The 21,876-nt window shown below is 37.0% G+C and overlaps 3 protein-coding genes across 8 annotated transcripts in view; 2 read left to right on the forward strand and 1 right to left on the reverse strand.

Annotated features, from left to right (window-relative positions):
• The window catches only part of dclk1a (doublecortin-like kinase 1a), a 91,117-nt gene extending 85,186 nt beyond the window's left edge, over positions 1 to 5,931 (forward strand). For 3 of the 6 annotated variants that reach the window (XM_038278792.1, XM_038278793.1, XM_038278796.1), the window contains 7 exons: positions 768 to 901; positions 1,029 to 1,106; positions 1,450 to 1,546; positions 1,630 to 1,710; positions 1,821 to 1,934; positions 2,114 to 2,187; positions 3,212 to 3,411. In XM_038278792.1, the coding sequence (XP_038134720.1) occupies positions 768 to 901; positions 1,029 to 1,106; positions 1,450 to 1,546; positions 1,630 to 1,710; positions 1,821 to 1,934; positions 2,114 to 2,187; positions 3,212 to 3,269 (636 nt within the window). In that variant the 3' untranslated portion in view covers positions 3,270 to 3,411. Of the gene's footprint in view, positions 1 to 767; positions 902 to 1,028; positions 1,107 to 1,449; positions 1,547 to 1,629; positions 1,711 to 1,820; positions 1,935 to 2,113; positions 2,188 to 3,211 lie in introns of all 6 variants that reach the window. The other 3 variants (XM_038278790.1, XM_038278791.1, XM_038278794.1) reach the window with 1 other exon arrangement.
• Positions 5,932 to 7,783: 1,852 nt separating this feature from the next.
• Positions 7,784 to 11,885, forward strand: LOC119779216 (regulatory factor X-associated protein). Its single transcript, XM_038278798.1, has 3 exons — positions 7,784 to 8,416; positions 8,564 to 8,674; positions 11,151 to 11,885. The coding sequence occupies exons 1-3, from the start codon at positions 7,985 to 7,987 to the stop codon at positions 11,253 to 11,255; spliced, it is 648 nt and encodes a 215-aa protein (XP_038134726.1). The 5' UTR covers positions 7,784 to 7,984; the 3' UTR covers positions 11,256 to 11,885.
• On the reverse strand, positions 11,878 to 20,802 carry smad9 (SMAD family member 9). The gene is made up of 7 exons (XM_038278797.1): positions 20,254 to 20,802; positions 17,691 to 17,906; positions 17,250 to 17,507; positions 17,047 to 17,157; positions 16,743 to 16,964; positions 13,912 to 14,168; positions 11,878 to 12,508 (listed from the first exon to the last, which is right to left on the reverse strand). Exons 1-7 carry the CDS (start codon positions 20,447 to 20,449, stop codon positions 12,365 to 12,367), a joined length of 1,404 nt encoding a protein of 467 aa, XP_038134725.1. The 5' UTR covers positions 20,450 to 20,802; the 3' UTR covers positions 11,878 to 12,364.
• Between the last annotated feature and the right edge of the window lie 1,074 nt (positions 20,803 to 21,876).

Below are 21,876 nucleotides of genomic sequence, written 5' to 3' on the forward strand. Positions count from 1 at the left end.
TTGTTAACCTGTAATGCAGGATCAAGTATCACTTATTTGACTTATTTTCCTTCTGATCAAATGATTTTTATTATTGTCATTCTCCAATTTCTGCTCTACTTCATTCAAAAATGTGAAAAGTGATGCAAAGCCTGGCCAGGATTGAGCCTGACATTCTTTATGACTTTTAAGCAGCTGGATCAGAATTTTAAAGTCAGGTTGTGTTAAAAGATTTGAAACGGCTCAAATCCTGCTGCAGAAGAGGACACTCTCAGGGTCTGTTTAGTATTTTTCCAGATTAGTTGCTCCCAGAGCCTGAAGCTAATGGATAATTTAAGAAGACAACCTCTTTGGTCAAAAAACGTTAAGAGCAGCATGTCTTTATAAGTGTTTATTTTCTAATTCTAAAAAAGTCCATATCAACCTGTAAAAGATTGTTCCTTAATATATTCCTTTGCTTTGATATTGGACTCTTATTCTTCCCAGTGATGCTCATGCTCTGTTCTCAGGAGGAGGTTATTAGAGTTACTTAGAATTTGCATTCACATTTTAGACTAATTATTTTATTATTAAGTAGCTTCCTTTGAAAAACCTTCATTGGACATGCTGTTAACAATCACCAGGTGTTGATTTATGCTAAATAAAAACAGCAGATAAGACAAATTAACTGCACCTTACTTGTTAACAGAACTTCATTTAAAAAATACAAAATTTAACTTTATAAAACTGTCATATTCCTATAATTGGACCTTAGTTTGATTTTCTTCACATTGTTTTTTTGTGTTTAGGTGTATGAACATGCAGATGGCAGCAAAAGCCTGAAGCTGGGAGACTTTGGTTTGGCAACCATGGTAGACGGACCCCTCTACACTGTCTGCGGGACCCCAACATATGTAGCACCTGAAATTATCGCAGAGACGGGGTAAGAGCTGCACCTGCAGCCTGAGGCTGTGTACATAAATTATATGATAACAGATGCAGATTAAAATTTATATAATCTCACCAACCCTGCAGTATTTAAATTATTTATTTTTTTTATCTCTATACAGGTATGGCCTTAAGGTGGACATCTGGGCAGCTGGAGTTATCACCTACATCCTATTGTGTGGCTTCCCACCCTTTCGAGGGTAAGATTATATATACCTGCACAAATAAAAGCTCTTTAAAACATCAGGGTTCCAAGAAGTAGCTTTGACTAACAAAAAAAATTCGAATATTAATTTGTATGTTTTATTTATTTTGTTTTTCAAGGAATTTGTATTGTTTTCTACTTGACAACATTTAAACAATAATAGTAGCCTAAAGTTTGTTGATATTTTTTGAGGGTATGTTTGTGTTTTTTGCAATTACTTATTTATACCAATTGATGTCGCTATATCCCAAGGCATGAGATTGTATTTTATATGTAGCAGTTCTTTATTTAAGAACTATTTTATTGATAAATGTTTTTCGATTTGGACGTCTTTACAGAAGCAGTGAGGATCAGGAAGCTCTTTTTGATCAAATACTGATGGGACAGGTTGAATTTCCTCTTCAATACTGGGACAATGTCTCAGAGACAGCCATGGTAAGCATCATCTGTGTCCTCTAAAGGAGAGGATAACCTGCAATTAGAGAAACAAGCTCACGTCTGTCTGCTTGGTTCTGCAGGATCTGATCCGATCCATGCTGGAGGTGGAGGTGGACCAGAGATACACTGCCCTGCAGGTGCTGGAGCACCCTTGGGTTACTGTAAGTATCTGGTCTATGAATTAGAGGAGCATCTCCTCTTCTTTCAGCTGCATCCTTTTTCTATGGTAAAAATTGAAAAAACTAACGTGCTAATCTTTTGCTCATTGCAGAATGAGGGTCTGTGTGAAAACGAGCACCAGCTTTCTGTAGCCGGGAAGATAAAGAAGCACTTCAACATGGGGCCGAAGGTCAACGACACAAACGCCGGGGTGTCAGTCATTTCTGTAAGTGATCAACTGCAGGCTTCAACTGGTTTGACAGCTATTAGGCATACGTTAAAATGTTTTCCACAAATGAACATTTTCTTTTCCTTAATTTCACTTATTAGCTCCAGCGCTTTAGACAGAGCTAATTTTCTGAGTTTCCTCATGTGTGCTGGTGTTTGGTTTCTCCCTCTGTTCAGCTGGATGACAGCTTTTCTATGCAGCGATCTGGGTCGTTGGATTTCTACCAGCACCCGGCTATGTACTGGATAAGGTACGCCAGGTTTCTATGGAGACGTGGAAAATGCCACAAAGTGGCCCGATTACAAAACAAGCTAAAGCAGTGTCTGTGAAATGGATGACCCCCTGTCCCCTCCATCGCTGAGTGCTACCCCTGCTGACTGCTGCTGCTGTGCTGCTATTACAGCATGATTTTGTTTTTGTGTTTGCCTTTTTACTCGTCCTCCTTCATCCCTCGCTCCATTTGCACACGTTTCATAACAGCCTAACCTGCACTGTCTTTTGTTGAGCTTTTTTATCGGTGTTTATCAGTGTCTCCTGGAACAAAGCTGCATCTTTGATACAAAACTTTGCAATTTGCAGAAAATCTCTTTATGATTCCTGCCTTTTCAAACAAACATCCTTCCCCTGTTTGTGTCTTGAGTTCTTGTTGTTTCCTGCATTTATGAATATTGCTTGATGTGTTGCTTCCAGCCCAGCTTCCCTCTCTAACAGCACGCCTTGCTCTTCACCTTCACCGGCCCCTGGCTTCTGCTGTCTGACCTTTCTACTGACATACGCAGGAGGCGATAGCTTATTGAGATACTAGTTGCAAGAGGAATTGATGGCACTCATGAGTTAATCAACAAAATAATTAGCTGCTATGATTAACCAGATATTGAACTAATTATGTGTCAGATTCTTTTGTTACTTTGGTTTTATAATCAAATTAAAATGCATTTTATACAATTTAGAAAGAGTGATGGAGGACTCCAATGCTCCCCGGAAAAGTATAGAAGTTTATCTAAGTATTTTCCATTCAATCATTATGCACGATTATATTTGATTTCTTTTTATTGCTAAGCAAAGGAATGGGACCTTTTAAAAAACAAACATGGGGAATAATGACAGACATGTGTGAAGCTATGAAGAAACAAAAAATGTATTTTAATCATTCCTCCTGTGACTGTCCATCTAAACAATTAGAGTATCTTTAAAAGCTCTTAGGAAGCTGCTTTGTCCTCCTTACCAGGCTACATATTCTAGGTCTGATCATGCTTTCCTCTTTTCCCCTTCAGGCCACCCCTCTTGATAAGGAGGGGCAGGTTCTCAGACGAGGACGCTACCCGAATGTGAAGCCGTCGCCTTTGCAGATGATCCAGACTGTGAACGCAGAAATGACATCCAACGCAAGCCGACCGGAGCCTCCCAGTTGCCTGCCCGGCCTGCCCGCAGACCCCCCCTCTCTGACCCCTGACACTCGCTCCGACCCCTCCTCGGATCCAAGCCCCTTGTCAGACTCTGATGATGTCTCCATCAGCTCGGTCAGCACTGTCTGCTCCCCCAGCTCACCCTTCTAGTGATTAAAGGGAGGGGAGGAGGAGGAGGAGGAGGAGAAGCAAGGAGGGAATCCTCACCCAGCTCCTCCTGTATAGAGGAGAAGGAGGAGGGATCATTGTGGATAACTGTGGGGAAAGGAGAATTGAGAGAGAACTTTGAAATCCCCTGAATCCATCTATCCAACTCAAGAGGAGAGATTGATCGAGGGGTGAAAGAAAAAAGATTAGTTTCTTATATTTCTTTTTAACATTCTCTCATCTGAGCACATGTCGAGCTCAAGGAGCAGGAAAGGGAACTGTTTGCCTTTCGGTGATGATCCGGGCCAAACATGGAAACTTCCTCACGCTGGAACAGCTCAATATGGCAATATGAGAACACTGACCAACGTTCATATTTTATTGAACCTTATTTAATCATGGTTTATTTATTGCATTTTTTTATACGCATATCTCTTTTTCTTGAAGGAAAAAATATTGTCTTTGTACTTAAGAATGGAAATGAAGGAAAAGTATGTAGAGGTATAATTTGGATAGATTAAAGTAGGCTGATAGAACCAGAAATGGTAGAAGTAGAAATGTTTGGACTGGTCCTAGAGCTCTGCTCCACTCAGCCTTCTCTTAATGTTAGGTTTACATTTTACAAAGTCGACAATGGTGCATGTTATCACTTCTTTTTACTTTCTTACCTGAAATAGTCACAACATCTTAAACCTGAAGATACAGCAGCATCCAAATGCTTGTAGCAGACATCTGAACTACTACTTCGTCACACACTAACTGACACTTCATAGATCCTTATTTCTAACAACCAACAGAGCTGTAATTCAGGGATATTCAGCTGCATCTCAAACAGTTGGAATGCCTTATAAAAAAAAATAGAAATAATTCCAGTAACCTCAAATATAACAGATTTTTAACAGGAGTGATAATACCAGATCATTATTTTGGGTAATTTTCATTATTTTGGCTTGAAGCAACTGAAACACCCAAATTCTGTCCAAAAAAAAAAATCAGATTACATAAGATTAATAAAAAGTCATTCTTTTGACAGCTTACTAAAAAGTATGACCATGTAGCAACTGTACAGAATATGCACTTAAATGCTTCGTCATGGGCGCCTTTTGCTTTAATTACTAGACCAATGGAGCACAGCATGCAGGCAACCAGCCTGATGCTCTGCTGAGGTGTTAAGGAAGCCCATGTTGTTTTAATAGTGGCCTTTATCATGCCTTCATCGTTGGGTATGGTGTTTCTCATCAGCATTTTGACAGTATTCCACAGTTTGTTTGTTTTTTATGTTTTGGACAGGTTAGTTTGCTGAAAAGCTGTTAGCATGGTCAGCAAACCAGGCATTGATTGTTTTGGCAGTATTAGCTTAAAAATGCTTAAAAATTAAACCATTATAAAGCTTGTCAGCTGGCAGACAAACCTATGGGAATTTGGTAACTTTACCAAATTCTTTTAAAAGACTTTCTCTCCCAATCCTTTTGCTTGAGCACTTTTTCTACCGTTCTTTTGCCTTCTGCCTGATTTTCCATTGATATACTTGTACCGGTAAATGGCTCTTTGTAAAGTCAGCTTCTTCGTCAACTATCAAGCTAACACTTTATATTCTATTGAATGAATATTCTATTCATTTATTTATTGATTAGTTTATTGTCTTATGTAATGATGTGGATTTCTAATGTATGGGTATTTGGGGTTTCATTTGTTATAAGCCATCAAATATAATCAAAAATACCAGAAATAAACTAATACAACATATTCCTTATTGTGTAATACATCAGCATAATATAAAATCTTGAAGATATGTAATGAAAATCATTAACTTTTTGATATTCTAATTTTTTGAGATGCACCTGTTTTCCAACATTAAAGAAAGGTACAAATGTTGTGATCCTAATGCTCCTTAAATAGGTGCTCATAATGATTAAGGGGTGCCTATTTACATAAAGATATTTAAGCCTTTTTTTATTAAAGGCGGCAGAGAGAGAATGGCAGTATGGATGAAAACCAGCAGCACTCGTGTGCAAAGCAGTTAAAAGATGGAGGAGGACTTATTTAAGCTCTGTAAACCTCATTCATGGCTTCATTTATTTAGATGAAAGCATGACAGACATACAGTAGCCTATTCTTATAACAAAGCTGTTTAGTGGTGAAGTATTGTTTATATGTTATGTAAATAACAGTTTTATTTATTTTGATAGTTCACAATACAGTATATTTCTTTACTAGTAGTCAATCTTTGAAAATGATAAAAAAAAAACTGACAAGAAACCAAAAAAAAGAGAAATAATAATAATCATGTTTCACCATCAGTAAGCAGGAAAAAAAAAAAAATATAAATCCAGGAATCATCTGGACGAAATGGAAAAAAAAAATACAGTTAAAAAACAGAACAATTTTTTACCTGATGTTGTTCCATCTAGATAAACTTAGTGAATCCTATATAAAAAAAAGAAAAAGAAATCATAATTTTTCATATTCAGTTCATACAAAATTTTACTGTTCGTAAAATCAGTTGGTTATTTTAGTTTCCAAATACTAATATGAAGGAAGAAATGGAGAAACTCTACTATTTGTAGCTTTTTTCCCACCAGTTTTTGTGAGATTTTATTGCATCTGTGTCATTTGTCTGCGTTTTTCGTCTTTCTTCCAATCATAGGATATAGATGGTAATGTGCTGCAGTATGAACATGTTGTACTGATGGAACCCAGCACACGGTTAACCAAAGTGCTCTCACTGCTGCACCGCATTCAGCCTTTCCTGAAAACTTATACCTGTACCTCTCCTCATCACTGGTCTATCAATAAATAATAGTAATAAATAAGACATGTTTAAAGGTTTGTTTGCGTCTTTTCTGTCAGTCTATTGTCCAAGTGTTTTTCACACAGAATATAGTTTAAGGTGGAATGTTATTAATATTTGCATGATATTTTTGTTATTATTAAGAATAACTACAGATTTTTGTGATAATAACAATAGGAATATTTGGAGACAAGAACAATAAGAAAACAAAATATTGTTTTGGTTATTGTTTTTGTGCTGTTTATATTGTTCTAACATGTTCAAAATACATTACCATCTCCTGCTACTTAACTCCTCTATTACTATCCAAACGGAACAATTAATTCCACCCAATATTGAGAAAAGGGAGAATAAAGGGTTTCACATAATGAGGACAAAATGGAGTTTCATAGCTCATTTATCAGAGAATCTTATGGTTGACAAAGAAGATTGTAAGACCAACATGGTCATAGAACCACATTAATGTAGATAGATCAATGGCAGCTTTCAGAAGAGAAATACAATGAATATTTATCAAGAGATTTATCATCAATTTAAGGGAATGTACAGTGATTTTACACAGATCTATACAAATGGATCGAAGGACATTGAAACTGAAGCAACTTCAGCAGCAGTAGTAATTCTTAAATTACAAATTAAAAGATCAAAAAGAGCATCCACATTGTTAAGAATGCAGTAGAATTATGTGAATTACGGTAGTAGAATAAGGAAACTAATAATTTATAATGATTCTTTGTCAAGCATTGAGAAGGTGAGTACAGAAAAACAAGCACTTAAGCTTCCTGAATTAAATTATATTCGTTCCTCATAGAGTATATGAACAAAATAATAATATGGCAATGGAGTGGACTTATACCTAAGGTGGTGTTTTGGAAGATAAAAGAGCAGATACATTTGCAAAGGAGGCTATTAAGAAATAGATATTGAGCTACAGCTACCACTATCTAGGTCTGAGGGCATAAGAAAATATTGGGAAGAAACTAGAAGTTATGGAAGACGAGATGGGATAATGAGGTAAAGGGAGACATTTAGACAGAATACCAAAAAAAAAGCAGTTGAGATTTCAAGACATAGAGGAGTGAATAGGAGGGAAGTCGTAGTGAAAGAAGGTCATTGTCTCTTAAATGCTAGACTTTTTAAGATGGAAGAACATTTTAACATGTTTTTTTATTGAGTTCACTTGGTATTAAATGAAAAGACAATCTTTATGCTTAGATATGGGTTTTATTGAGGACATGGCGTTTGAAGATAGTGCTTCACATTTAAATGTTGAAGGTTTTTAATTTTTTAAGCAAAACTGTTCTAATCAGAGGAATTTAACACAATTTAGATTTTAATGTGTAAACCACAAGATGGCAGTAGCGCGGCTTGCGCCGAATTCAAGCCACCATTAAAAACCAACGAAGAAGAAGCCGAAACCGTTGAACGATATCTATGCGTTGAACGCTATGGTTGAATGTGAAGCTTTTATTATTCTGGCCAACAGGTATCGCTGTAAGACTGGAAAACAATGCAGAGAAGAAGAATTTTGTTGATGAAGTGTTGCTTTCGCTTAGCAGCGATATTGTATAGGTTTTTCCAAATATAACATGTTTTATACGGTTAAAATGTATTATTGACTTCTAAGTACGTCATTCGTATTTAAAAACGCGTCAAAGTGCGGTCTGTGTTGTTCAGTATCGGCGGCTACAAGTTCAATAGTCATGAGCGACAAGGACACTTCTGCTTTCGCCGCAAATAAAGACAAGGACTCAACTCTTCTGCTCACTAAAGACGGACAGAAGTATTTTGTTAATAAAAGCGGAGCTGTGGACAGCAGGAATGTCAATACGCCGCAAGAGTCTGAAAACAACGTGTCCTCTTTGAGCATAGACGATCCGGACGAAGAGAGCGACGTCCTGGATGTTTCTGACCCTAGAGACGGTGCAGCCAGCCCGGAGGAGCTCAATGAGGAGGAGACCTCCGAGAGCGACAACGCCCCCAAGCAGTGCACCTACGAAGGTTGCACCGAGAAAACCACACAGGTGGCGAAGCAGAGGAAGCCGTGGATGTGCAAAAAACACCGCAACAAGATGTATAAAGATAAATATAAGAAGAAAAAGAGTGACCAGGCGATGTCCAGCGGGAAGCTCGAAGTAAGGAAATATTATTTAAATCTAAAGGACCGCTTTGATTACAGCATGCATGTGTCTTAAAATGACTTATAAGTACTTGTGTTTATAATGTTTTTCATAAGTTTCAGTGTAAAGCATTAAATTAATTTTCTTTGTGGGGATAATTAGGAAAACTCTGAGGAGCGTCCAGTGTCTGTGAACAAACAGCGTATGGGGGCCATGGGGGACCGTCCAGCCAGACCCTCCCTCATAGAGCAGGTGCTCAACCAGAAAAGACTGGTGAGTAATTAATGTGCACAAATAAGGAATAGTTGTATCAACCATACATGTAAACAGAGTTTTATGGGGTCCCCAGGAACTTGGGGCCCTAGGCAGCTGCCTAGTATTGCCTAATGGTAAATCTGCCTCTGAACACAATATTATCCAAAAGTGAACTGAGAAACATTCCTGTAACTCAGCAGCATCTGCATTTATTTCTCTTATTTACCAGGTTTGAACCTAACATATTTTAAATATCCTTAGAATGAAAAAATACTTCAACATTATTTTGTTCATCTTGTGGTGCCTAAAATATGTCGTAAAAATGTATGCACTTGTGATTTCCATGACCAAAGATATTAAACACTATTTGTTCGTAAAGGACAAATATAATAAATAAGATAAAACTAGATAACAGGTTTGGTACTTGCCTTCTCTAAAATTGCAGAATTTACCTGGAACTTACAAGTAGGGATGGACAGTATGGCCAAATCTTGAATTAAGATGTATTTTTTGATATCCACTGATGTTATTTAATCCCAATATCTATAGAAATGAAATAAAGGCATCAGAAGGAATACCAAAAATGCCCACAAGAGAGTCATTATGTTAATTATATTGCCACATTTACAGAACTCCTTTAATTTAACAGTTGAGATGACTCCTTAAAATAAAAACTGTATAATACACGGAACGTCTGTTAGAGACGTCTGTTGGATTCATATTGCCTATGATGCCATACAAGACCCTTCTCCAGTACTAACAGAGTACCTATTAAGAGCTTACCTTTAAACTGCACACTCTCATAAAGTACACTGTAAGGTCCAGACATCACTCTTCTGTAATTTAAAGATAGGTTTTATAGAATTAATCAGTTACGATTTAGTTTTCTGCAACTTTCTGGATCTGGTTTCCTCTCTAAACCTCAGACTATGCTTTACTTTAACTTTTAAGTGACTTTTCTGGGATTTAGAAAGCACTTTTAAGAACTTCAGGTTACAATTTTGGAATTTAAATGTGACTTTCCAGGAAAGTAGAGCTTATATAATTCTTCATCTTCATCTGATTATTTCAAGGTTATTTTCAACAATATGATTTAATTTCCCAAAACTTCAAAGTTCAATTTCTCCTACTTTGAGGTTACATTACTCAAACGAAGTTTACTGTCTAGGCACTTAAGTTTTTTCTTTGAACACAAATGCTTCTGTCTTTGGATTTAGAGGTTACTTTTTTTTCAAAGTAGCGCCTAGTTTGTAAGACCTGAGAGATAAGTTGTCCGGAAAACAAAGGCTAATAATATTGAACTTAACGTTTAGCATCTTAAAACGCAGGTTACAATTTTTTAACAGACACTTGTTTTGTTTTGAATTAAAGTCTACCACAATGCGGCTTTTTATTTTAATGCAAAATTGTAACTGTGCTTAATCTTATATAGCACTTTTTCAATGTACAGATTAATCAAAGTTCTTTAAACTCCTAAAAATACACACACATTTATACACTTATAGGCAGATATTGATGCAGTTGGGAACTTAAAGCGGAACACCGTTTATTTAACATTGGGCCCTTGATTTTACGTTATTACATCATTTTCTACTTACCCATATAAGTTTTGTCATTCGGAGATGTTCTGAAGATATTAGGTTAGGTTATATCCAAGTAATGTCCTTTTGGCAACGACTTGAAGGCACAAACTAAACTGTTCAGAATTTATTTGTTATGTTACGCCAGCATTCATAACATGTAGGCGAATCACTGTCGCCCAGACATCCGCGGTTATATTTTTCATAGTTATACATTTTTAAAACATACGAGAGTGTGTATGACGTCATCTGCGCGCCGGACTGGAGCTGTGATAGGCAGCCCGGCAAGACATTACAAATATTATTTTTGATTACATTCATTATATTACATTTACCAATTTAGACACCTCTGCAAACGTTTTCTATTGGAAATTATCTTACCCCATACACCTACTAACCCATGGCCGTACTAACAGTACTTATTTGACTGCAACTTTGAGTTTCAGGAGCCTTATTAGCTTGCGCTACTCACTTTAAGGAGCTGACCTACTGATTCCTAAAGTAAAGCCTGTAAAAGTGTAAAAGGTGTGTACCAGTGTGGACAGTTTGATACAGCAGGTAAATCCACTAAAGTAACCCTCAAACCACTAAAGGCAGCACGAGTTGTTTTTTTATACAGATATTGAAGAAATAATAACATATAATTAAAAAAATTAAAGATATGAGGAGCAACATTAAAATAGCATCCCATTATTTCCACAAAAAAGGGTAATGAGTTGCTATTTAAATCTGTGAAAACTGAGCAATTCTGTCGGCTCACGTTAGCTTACCTGCCTGTACTTGCCATGGCCTACATGACTGAAAATTTAGTGGAATGTGGTTCTGGAAAGCAACCTCATCCTTGAAGAATTGGGTTTAAAGCAAACTTAGGAAGGAGCCTAGCAGAAGCTAACATGAATGTCTTTGTCCTCCAGTCTCTGCTCAGGAGTCCAGAGGTGATCCGGTTCCTTCAGCAGCAGCAGCAGCTCCTGGCTGCACAAACCCGCAGCCAGTCACAGCAACACTTCCAGGGCTGTTGACGTCGAACTGATTGGTTTGCATCAAATGGACTGTTATAAAATACAAATAAACCCTATTTGGTGCATAATCAGATAAAGCTGAACATCTGACCTTTAACTTTTACAGAAAATATTTGTATAAGTGTAAGCAAACATTTCCCTCCATTTAATCCTTCATATTGCAAAATTAATCCACACCTTAAAATGTAACTGTCTAAAATTGTTTGGATTTTGAAACACTGTTTATGTATATTTATGTTGAGTTTTTTAAATGATAATTTATGTTAATTCTTGCTCTTCTTGGTGGTATTTATGTGTTGTATCATTGTGAAAAAAGGCTAATATAATTAATTTAAATCTATATTAGTTGTATGGTATTAATAAAGTGTAACAAATGCATAATTTCATGTATGTTGAAATAATCCATTTTTCTTTTACAAACAAAAAGCCTCCCTGCTTGTTTTTTTAAAAAACATCTTTTTCATCAATGTTCAGTACAAGCTAAATTATTTATAAATGCAAAAAAAGTCAAAAGGTTAAAAATGTGAGATGTGAAAATGGAAGTTATTGTATGACATCTTTGTTGCACAGTTTTCCCTGCTGAGTGTATAAAAATAAAAAAAACATTGATAGTGAGACAAAGTGAATTTACAGAGCTGTTTGAGCTTTATTCTTTTGATTTAAAGTATTATTTCAAGCCCAGAACAGTGGCCGCAGAAAGACCAAGCTCTAACATCAAAGGGGGAGGGGTCTCTGACAGACGTATGTAAAAAAAGAAAAAAAAAAACTTTAACTGAGAAAATATAAAAAGTAAATAATACATTCAGTCAACACATGGAAATACACCACAAATAACTATAACAGTACCTCCAAATATATCTCATTTAGTCTTTGTGCAGCTAAAGTGTCTGAAAAATCCAGAAATGCTTCATTATACTTGAAACTATTGAAATCACATCAAGTGTTTACATAATTTTAAATAAAAGAGCAGTTGTAGAATAAACTTTAGCAGTGAACAGCACAGTAGTCATGAAATGTGACGAAATAACGGACAGAAAACTAAGCAGAACATCTCACTACCTGTGTAAACACAGCAGGCACACACCTCGAAGTGTGTGTGTGCCTTTATGTTATGAAACCGAAGAGATGGGGTTGTGCGGGGAGCCCATCTGCGTGAGGACCTTGTCAAGCCACTGCAGGGGTCCATGTAGGTGCACTTCGATCCAGCAGGGGGTGCTGGTCACATCTTGGCGGTGGTATTCGGCACCCCAACCCTGAGGAATGAAAAGAGGCCAGTTGGTTGAATGGTGGTGTTAATGCTAACCACTGATCTCTATTTAGACTTTACGCAGGTCACCAGTACCTAGATTTACTAACCAAGAAAATCCATATATTTGCCGATATATCCTACCCTTAGTCTGGCTATTTTGGACCGACTCAAAGTCATTGACTGAGTCAGCCGTTGACATTGTGTCTAACATTAGAAAGTAGAGTAAATACAAAGTAATTCACTGTAAAATCTCAACGTAGTCATTTTTGATTAAATGGATGATGATGTCATTTTTGAAGTGTTTAATATATTTCTCATTTGAAAAAGTGCTGAAATATATTGCATATTATATTGATGGAAAAAGATATAAGTATATTTAAATGTGAATTCGCACTACATGTTTAAGTTATATTATTAAAGGTATTCAATTGCTGGACAGTGTATGTGTGTGTTTGTGTGTGAATATACATATTTGTATGTATATTCATATATGTATAAGAATATATTATGTATGCAAATGATCAGATTTTTTGTTGAAACTATGACCAAAAAGCAAAATATGAATTTGATGTCTGTTATTTCGTCAATTTATGTGATTTTGCTAGTGTGGAAACTGAACCTCTGTGGAGTTATTAAATTGGTTCATTAATTTAGCTCTATTGTAAATCTATGACGAGGCTAATGCACAGACACTGCATAAAAGTATATGGCATCATGCATTCAGAATTTGCAAATAGAAAAATACTATAGCATTAAAAGATGTGTACTTGTTATTTAGTCATGAAATTATATGTAATATGTAATTACCATGACAATGTAATCAATACATGTATATTACATGAACAGCAACAATTTAACACTTTTGGCACATCTGTATTATTATTCTCCATTAACACATTAATTGTGTTGTGATGGATTTGTATGATATATTATATTACATGATTTAGGCTTAAATCACTTCATACTGACTATGCAAGTTGATGTGCCTATTATTTTTTTTATCATAAATTAAAGTTATATACTATGAAACAGCAAGTGTGTCTCAAAGTGATGAATTTATCTTAATTTTAAAAGTCTTAAGCACCCCTAAAAAATAAGAAAATATTCGTTGTTCGATGCTGTAGCGCACGTTTTGTTTACATTGTGACCGGTCTAACTAGGGAGTACCAATATGGCGGACTGTGACTTCACTCCAGCCTGTACTACCAAGGGGCTATCAGCAGTCCGGTGAATAAATAAAGATCAGTGACGCTAACAGGAGAGTAACCACCTTTCATGCATCATCTCACTGCTCAATAAATTAAAACCAAGATTCAGTGTAAATTATAATTTTTATTTTGGCTTTCACTAGGTAGAGATTGAGCCTTTTTCTGTATATTTACAATAAAAAAGATCAAACTCTGGTACCTTGACGAAGCTCATGCGGATGGTGCACATCTTGGTGAGCTCATAGACAACCTCAAAGCCATGGTTGACGGACTGGGCGAGAAGCTGAGCAAACAGCTGGTTGTTGAAGATCTTCAGGCTGCAGCCGCTGGGGATCTTGCAGACGGTGGAGGTGTGGAAGCCATGCTGGAAGTTGCAGTTGCGGCTCTGCACAAAGATGCTGCTGTCGCTCAGACACTCGGCATAAACCTCCCCACCCACATAGTACAGATGCAAACCTAAAAAAAAGGGGAAGGGAGAGGATAATATTAACAAAAAGTTCTGCACAAATAAACCACTGGATAAAACAGTTTTGAAATACAATACTATGGGCCGGATCTATCAAAGGTTTGCGTGTATAAAAACGTGAGCTATTTCACTGCGCACGCTAAAAAATGTACAAACTGATCTATCAACAGCGTGCTAAAAGGATTTGGTCTTTAAAACGTGCTAAATAGCGCCTCTTATCCATTTAGTTCTTTTTCTGCAATGAATATGCAATATGGGGCGTTTACACGCAAAAGTGCGTCTTGTGGGAGGAGAACATGTAAATATATTAATTTAGCACTCGCAAAGAGATTTATCAAACCTGAAAGCAATTTTGCTAACGCTATCTGACTCTATATTTAACACGTTTCAAAAGAAGGTGCAAATGGTCTGTATGCGTAATTGCGCACACATGGTAGTGGTTATTGTCGCAAGAAGGAGACATAGAAATGAAGCAAGGAGACGCAGAGAACGCATTTTTTGACTCCGTGTAAATATTTTTGGAATGAACGAGGAAACGATCATCAAAACATATCGTTTATCCAGCATTGCCATTTTGGAGCTGTTGGGGGAACTCCGAATGGATTTGGAGCCAGCCACAAGGAGGACCCACGCAATACCAGATATCACAAAATTCCTTGCAACATTGCACTTTTTTGCATTTGGGTCATTCCAGCGTACGGTTGCAGCGAGAGCTGGGATCTCCCAATCTCGTTTTTTCAGAAGTGCTGTCCGACGGGGTCGGGGTTCTCCCCCTGCGCCTGTGGAGCAACGTGCCAAATGCTGCGGGGATCTCATCCACAGTCACAGGCCTATACAAAACACCTGTTTTTTTTTGTTTTGTTTTTTTTTTTACTGCAGCACATACCACCTTAGGGAATAAAGGTTGCCAATTTATATATATATATATATATATATATATATATATATATATATATATATATATATATATATATATATATATATATATATATATATATATATATATATATATATATATATATATATATATTTTATTTTTTTATTTTTTTTGTTGGGGGTCACTGTAAGATTTAAATTTCTTTTTATCCTGCATCTTTGCCCTTTTTTTTTATATCTCAAGAGCCAAAGCAAGCCCATAAACACATTTAGAAGGCTTTCCAAAGCTTAATACAAAGCAATTTAAAAAACAGAGATATGCAACAAAATACATGGCATTGCTATTTAAAATGACATTTTATTCACATCTATTTTTATCCTTATTTTATTTTTTTGGGTGTAGGGGTGGGATTATTAGAAAAAAATCTATTGACCTACAAAAAGATAGAGAAATACTTTGACAATCTAATTAAAGAAACAAACGTATTCATTTCTGTAACATTACATTCACAAACCTCGTATTTAAGCAAAGCGTAAAATGAATAGACTAGTTCTGTTTACCAAGTAGAAGGTAACCTCTGGCCTTTATTTACTTTCTACGCTTTTTATATAACAGGGGGCATTTGAGTAGAAACACCTTGAATTGTCAAGTAGTTTTCTTATCAGGAAACTTGCTTCTAATTGCTCAACTATGGTGCAGCTTTAATTAAGTAAAAAAAAAAAATCTTTTGTCAGACTTTGACCATCCATCCATGTTTCAAATTCTTACCATTGTAGGATTATATAATCACTGCAAATGTATTAAAATTCAGTTTGTGTAGCTTTATTTCATTTGGAATGAATTTCGGTCCATCCTGAAATTCAAGAACAGCTCTCCACAATTTCACGGAATATACCGTTCAAAACGCAAAAAAAAAAGGCGCTGAAAGTTGTATACCATAAATTATATACAAGTCTTACGTTCACATTTGATCACCATGTTTACATTTTATCACTGCAGCTTTCATTGTATCACTGCAGCACTTTAAAAAAAATTTAATTGTCTTGAGAGCTGTACTGAGCGAAATTTCTTTTGTCTTTGTGTGTACAAAATGACAATAAAGTCTAAGTCATCAACATTTGTATTTTTTTGTTTTTCTTATTTTAACCAAACCCAGTTTAACTCATACAGTACATAACAACAAATAGATATGGCAAGTCATTTTTGTTTTAAATATTCACATGCTGTTACACAGTCACATACATTGAAACTAAACTGCCAAGCATTGAAAAGTGAAGTTGTTTCTGAAAAGGGAAGTGAAGCAATGAACAAACTGTGGGTTTAACATCCCTAAGATTTAAAATAAATCCAGGTGGCCTGATATAATTCAAATCATTAGCTGGTGCAAAAAGTTCACAACATTAACGCACATTACAGCTCAGCCTCAATTTAAGATTCCAAGGTAATAAATTAAGCCTTTTATGACATCAGAGTATATGTGCATTCCTATTTTTCGATACGCATGTGGATTGTAAAACTGCTGCTTGGTAACCCTTTATCAGTTTAAAGCCTGAATGGAATATAATGCAACATTTTCCATGCATCCTTTCTCTTCCTGCTCCCTGAATCACTTTGTGATGCTATAACACAAAAAAAGCTTTAAAATAAATAAAAATGAATGGGTTGTAAATCAGCTGGGGGTGCCTACCTTTTCCTATGTGTCTGCGTGTGTGCTCGATGGTGGAGTTGCGGTTGACATTGGAAAGTAGACCTAGACAGAATCGGTTCTTGTTATTGGACGGGTCTGTGAAGCCGTCCACCAAGACGCTGCGAGATGAGGCGTGGAATGTCTCTCCCACCCGGTTGTTGAGCTCATAGTAGGCTATGGAGCACCAGTACTCAGGCTCTTCGTAACAAACGGGTCTCATATCTAACGACAAGGTTATGTAAGTCAGAGGTTATGTCGGACTACTGTTTAAATTCTTTTCTAATTGCAAAAAATGGTTAGTTACCTCTGTGTGGGGCAGAAAATGTGAGTTTTGTGGTTTCGGTGGAGTTGCTTGGCTTCACGTCCTCCGGAGCTTTTGTCTCCATGATGCTATACGGCGGTGGAGGAGTCTCCGCTACAAGATGACAGGAATCAGAAAGGGAATAATATTCATCCAGTCCATTTCTTTATATGCTGTGATTTTTTTGATTTTTTTTTTGTTCCTACCTGTGATGTGATATGGACTGCCTGGTTCTGCAGAGCTGCTGGGGGAGTTGGGGTAACTCTGTGAGGTGGGGGACTGTGCAAGGGAGGAAGCTGGAGAGGAGGAGAAGGACGAGACAGGAAGCGGCGGGAAAGAGTTTGGGTAGGTGGCGTTCTGTGGCATCAGTGGTTCGTTGTTCAGGGAGGCATTCCTGAACTTGGCCAGTAAACTGTGCTGAGGGTTGAACTCGCTGTGACGTGGGACCAGAACTGGTGGAAGCACTGATCACACAAGAGAGAGCTGATAAAACATCCGAAGAAGACAACTGACTGTAAAGATTCCCCTAAATTCTCATGAACAGAAGATGCTTATCCATCCTTTGCTCTTTCTCAGGTACCCAGAAAGCTGATCTAGCAAAAACTCTAGCAGATTATCCCCATCTATAACATCTGTAACATCTATACCTGGAGTCTCCACACGCCTATAGTGGTACGGATTGACGCAAATGTCCTTCTGTTTGGAGCCAAAAGGGAACTCGCAGCATTCCAGGGGTTTCAGCTCATGGTGAGACTGGAGGTCAGGCCAGCGCCACACCCTGCAGTAGATGACATGGGGAAGGCCCTTCCTGTGGGACACCTGCAGCCTCCCATCCAGTGACCGTGGAATCGTCACACACTTACCTGTAGGTTTGCACACATAAGAAAAAGAAGACAGGTTAACGTCTTGCTAAAAGCAGACAAAACTGAAGTATCAGAGCTCAGGAATCATTTTGCTGTTGTAGTTAAAATAGATTGAGCTGCTTGCTATTTTTTTTTATAAAGAAAATGTGACAAATATCAAAGCTCATGACAAAAATTATCCAAAGAGAAGAGGATCAAAACTTTAGACAGAGTGATCTTTTATTCAGCTGACTGGTGCCCTCAGCTGATCATCAAACATTAAACTGCAAGACAAGTTAAATGTTTAAACCAAATGTAACCAAGAAACCAAAATTAACTTAAATATTTTTGATAGAGTTAGAAAAAATATATTCAGTTTGTATATTTACACTCAATTTAATTTCTAAATATTGTCACTTCAAACTAACCTCTATCTCTTCCATTCGCATAAGCAAACCATTTTTTACCCTTAAAACCAACCAGTAGATATTAGTTTATTTTGGTCGATAAGAAATTTGATAAATTATCTAAATAATCATAAAAATTTTCACATCACTTTTAACTGGGAGATATTTTCATTGATTTTGGTTCCAAATACTGTAAGTGATTTGACTTTATAAACCTTACCCCAGTACTCAGGTTCGGGGGGATGAGGGGGGATGGCATCCCCCTTCTTAAAAAAAATCTTAAAAATCATTCCCCTTCGTAAATGACCATCTCCCCATACCATCCTCTTTGACATTTTATTACTGAATGTGTAAAATTGCTACTATATATTAACAGTAACGGCAATAACGTATTTGGCAGGCTTTGGGCTTACAAGTAGCCTGAGAAAAATAAATAAAATCAACAAAGTGGCCTACCATGACCATGAAGCTGATTCCAGTGGGAAAATTGTCCTCTTCATTTGTCCCTAACTATGTAGGGGCAGTGATAGCCATGCCAGTCCAGGGACAGACTGCAGTTCTACTGTAAGGTGCCTTGGTCAAGATCAATATCTGGCTAACCTTACATGTAACAACCATACCATGCATAGTGCTTTAGGTTAATATACTATATTTATTAGGCTATGTATGCTTACAAAAAAAAAAAAAAATCCACCCTCCTTTTTTTTATACATCTACTGCTGCCCTAACCCAATGCAAACCAAACCAACAATGAGTAACCTCGTACTGTTATATGTTCCTAACTGGCAGATAAGACTATCTGACAGGAGTCGGCCCTCACATTTTCCTCATCTCCTGGTGGCTGGTTTCACTCATTGGTTTTAAAGGAGATGCAAAAATGAAGCCTAGGCGTAAGTTTAACTAAAGAAACTCATTGCTCTCCTACATCTATGCGCTCTGTGACTTCATTCAGATAACACTGTTTAAACTCACCTCCAGTCCCTCCTCCACCATCGTAGATAAACCTTCCTCATCATTCCTCCTGGACTCTTACTGTGTTCCCTGTTCTCATCTTAACCGGTCTGGCAGAACACCGCCATTTTGAGCCTGGTTCTGCCAGAGGTTTCTTCCCAATGGGGAGTTTTTCCTCTCCACTGTCGCTTCATGCTTGCTTATCATGGACTGGTTCTCTCAACCTGTGTTATCCAACTAGACTTCCATCTTCCAGGTCCCTGAGGGAAGCTCTACTATCAGCTCACGCAGTCCACTGCATCTCCCCATAAAGCTCAGCATACCGTCTCTGTAACCAGCAGTCTACAGACTGATCAACTTCATCTATCTCCACTCCATCACCAGTTTGAGGCCTGGGGGGGAAATAGCCCTATTCTTTGATCCTGTTTATGCATATCTATCAAAATTAAGCGCTATGTTTCCTGCCGAGGTCTGAGCACCAAAGAGAAGTAATTGTATCAATAAACTTGTCCTAATTGTCTATCACAACAGAATCAGAAAAGGGATCAAAACTAGACTAATATTTATGTGTTGATGATAAAATGTAAATAAAGTACCACGAGGAAGCCAATATGAATAAACAAGAAACATGATAGAAAAGTCCTTAACTAGAAATGTTGCCTAGAAACCTTTTCACTATATTAGGTTTATAAATCAGGTATCATTAGGTATTCACTTGATATTTCAACAAGAAAGCTTGAAATAACTTTTACTTCTAGAAAATAATACATTTTGTGGGTAGATGTTTATCGATTACTGCAAGAAGTGTTATAAAGGCATAAAATGCAAATACTCTTGCAAACATGATTATTCCAGACTAATTAAAGTAGAGCCCTTTTGATCAAGTGTATATATATATCTACAAGTGTCACATAAAAGATAAGGCCGAAAGTTGCATTTTCATCTCAGGATTAGCTTGTGATGCCACAGTAAGTAGAGATATAGGCTAAACGTTTTTGAGTGCTACTCACTGGGCTGGCCAGGGCAGCTGAGGGCACTTTCTAGTTCCTCCATAGCTCCTTTCTTCTTCTTTAGTTTCTTCACCAGAGAATCCACAGCTTTTTCTGCCCACTTTTCCTCCTCATCCCCCTGTTTCCAGCCGAGCAGACGCTTAACTGCAGGGCTGGTGAAGGAGAACAGGGATGTAATAGAAGAGGAAGAGTTCATTTTGATGTGAATAAATGGTTGGCAGAGTGGGCTGAGATGAGGTCCAGTTAGTGATGTAATCGTTTCCTTGAGGCACAGGAGTGAAAAGGGAAATAACTTGCAGCCAGGATACAGAAGAGAAAAGGGGAGGATGAAAGAGGTGGTGTGATGAGTAAACAGAGACTTTTTTTTCCTTTTATTATTTTGCTGTAACTTCCAAGCAGCTGCGGGGAAGAAGCTGGACCTCCGCCAGCACAGTGTAAACCGTAAATCCCTTCTCTGTGTTGGCACAGATGGGATCCGGCAGCTTTGGATTCAGTCTCCTGCCGGGATGGTTTTTCCTCACTCAGCCGGACATCCACCTCAGGTTTCCATCATCTAGGAAGAAACATGAAAGACAGTGTTAAGCTGCAGTTTTTGTTAAGATAGATGAATGGGAGCAATCTTTGTAAAGATAGAAAACAAGTGATGCAATTTGTTACATATTGTGTTTTTTGTTACTTTCCATAACTTTATAAATGCCAACACTCATGTCTTTTACTAACACCATAATAAATATGAAATAGTCTGTAACAGCAGAGAAATGATTCCTGCATCTAAAATATATTGTTTGTGTTTAGGAAAGCTGTGGTTGGACTGAGCCAAAAGTAAATGAATATGGTGGCTTGAATTCCTTGATACGGAGAGGTATGTTCTGACAAGGTTTTTTTTGTTTTCCCTCCATGCATACAGCATTATTTTGATCTCCAGAGCATCACCTATAACATGTTTGCTGTCTTCCTTTCTTGTTTGCATCAAATTGGAAACAGGGCTTCTTATTTCATATTTTGAATTTGGCTTTCTCCTTGCCACCCCCCTTTAAAGGTCAAAGTTGTGTAAGTCAGAAATATTGTATATCCCAGCTGAGTTAAGGATGTATGCAGCTCCTCCATAGTTACCATGAGCCTCCTTGCTGATTCTCTAGTCAGAGCTCCCAGCTTCTTCTATAACTGTTTAGGTCAAAGGTCTGCAACCTTTACAAACCAGAGTCATTTTTAGATTCTGTCCAGCCAATAAAACTCATTTAGGGCCACAAATATTTCGTGACCTTTTTTAAAGAAGTAGATAACTTATATTTAATAGATATCTACCAAAGATTCACTTTTTTAAATAATTTTCAGGTTTTAAAATAAAGAAAAATAAACTTTAATAAGATGATTTAATACATTTTTAAAGGTTTGCTGAAATTCTGGTTAAATTGTGTGGGAAAAAAAACATTTAGCCAATTAAAAAAGATTTTAAAAGATACATATTTATGTTATTTATAGATTTAATTTAACAGAGAGAATGAAAACCAGCACACTAACCAGAATTTGCTGGTGTATCTACTTTTCCATAGATTGACTGACTCGTCATCATTGTTAACCAAAGTGAGGTAGAGACATTATCATGTGTCAATAGAGCCACTT

The sequence above is a fragment of the Cyprinodon tularosa genome, unplaced genomic scaffold (assembly GCF_016077235.1).
Source record: "Cyprinodon tularosa strain WSP-4 unplaced genomic scaffold, ASM1607723v1 ctg144, whole genome shotgun sequence".
Lineage (NCBI taxonomy): Eukaryota > Metazoa > Chordata > Actinopteri > Cyprinodontiformes > Cyprinodontidae > Cyprinodon > Cyprinodon tularosa.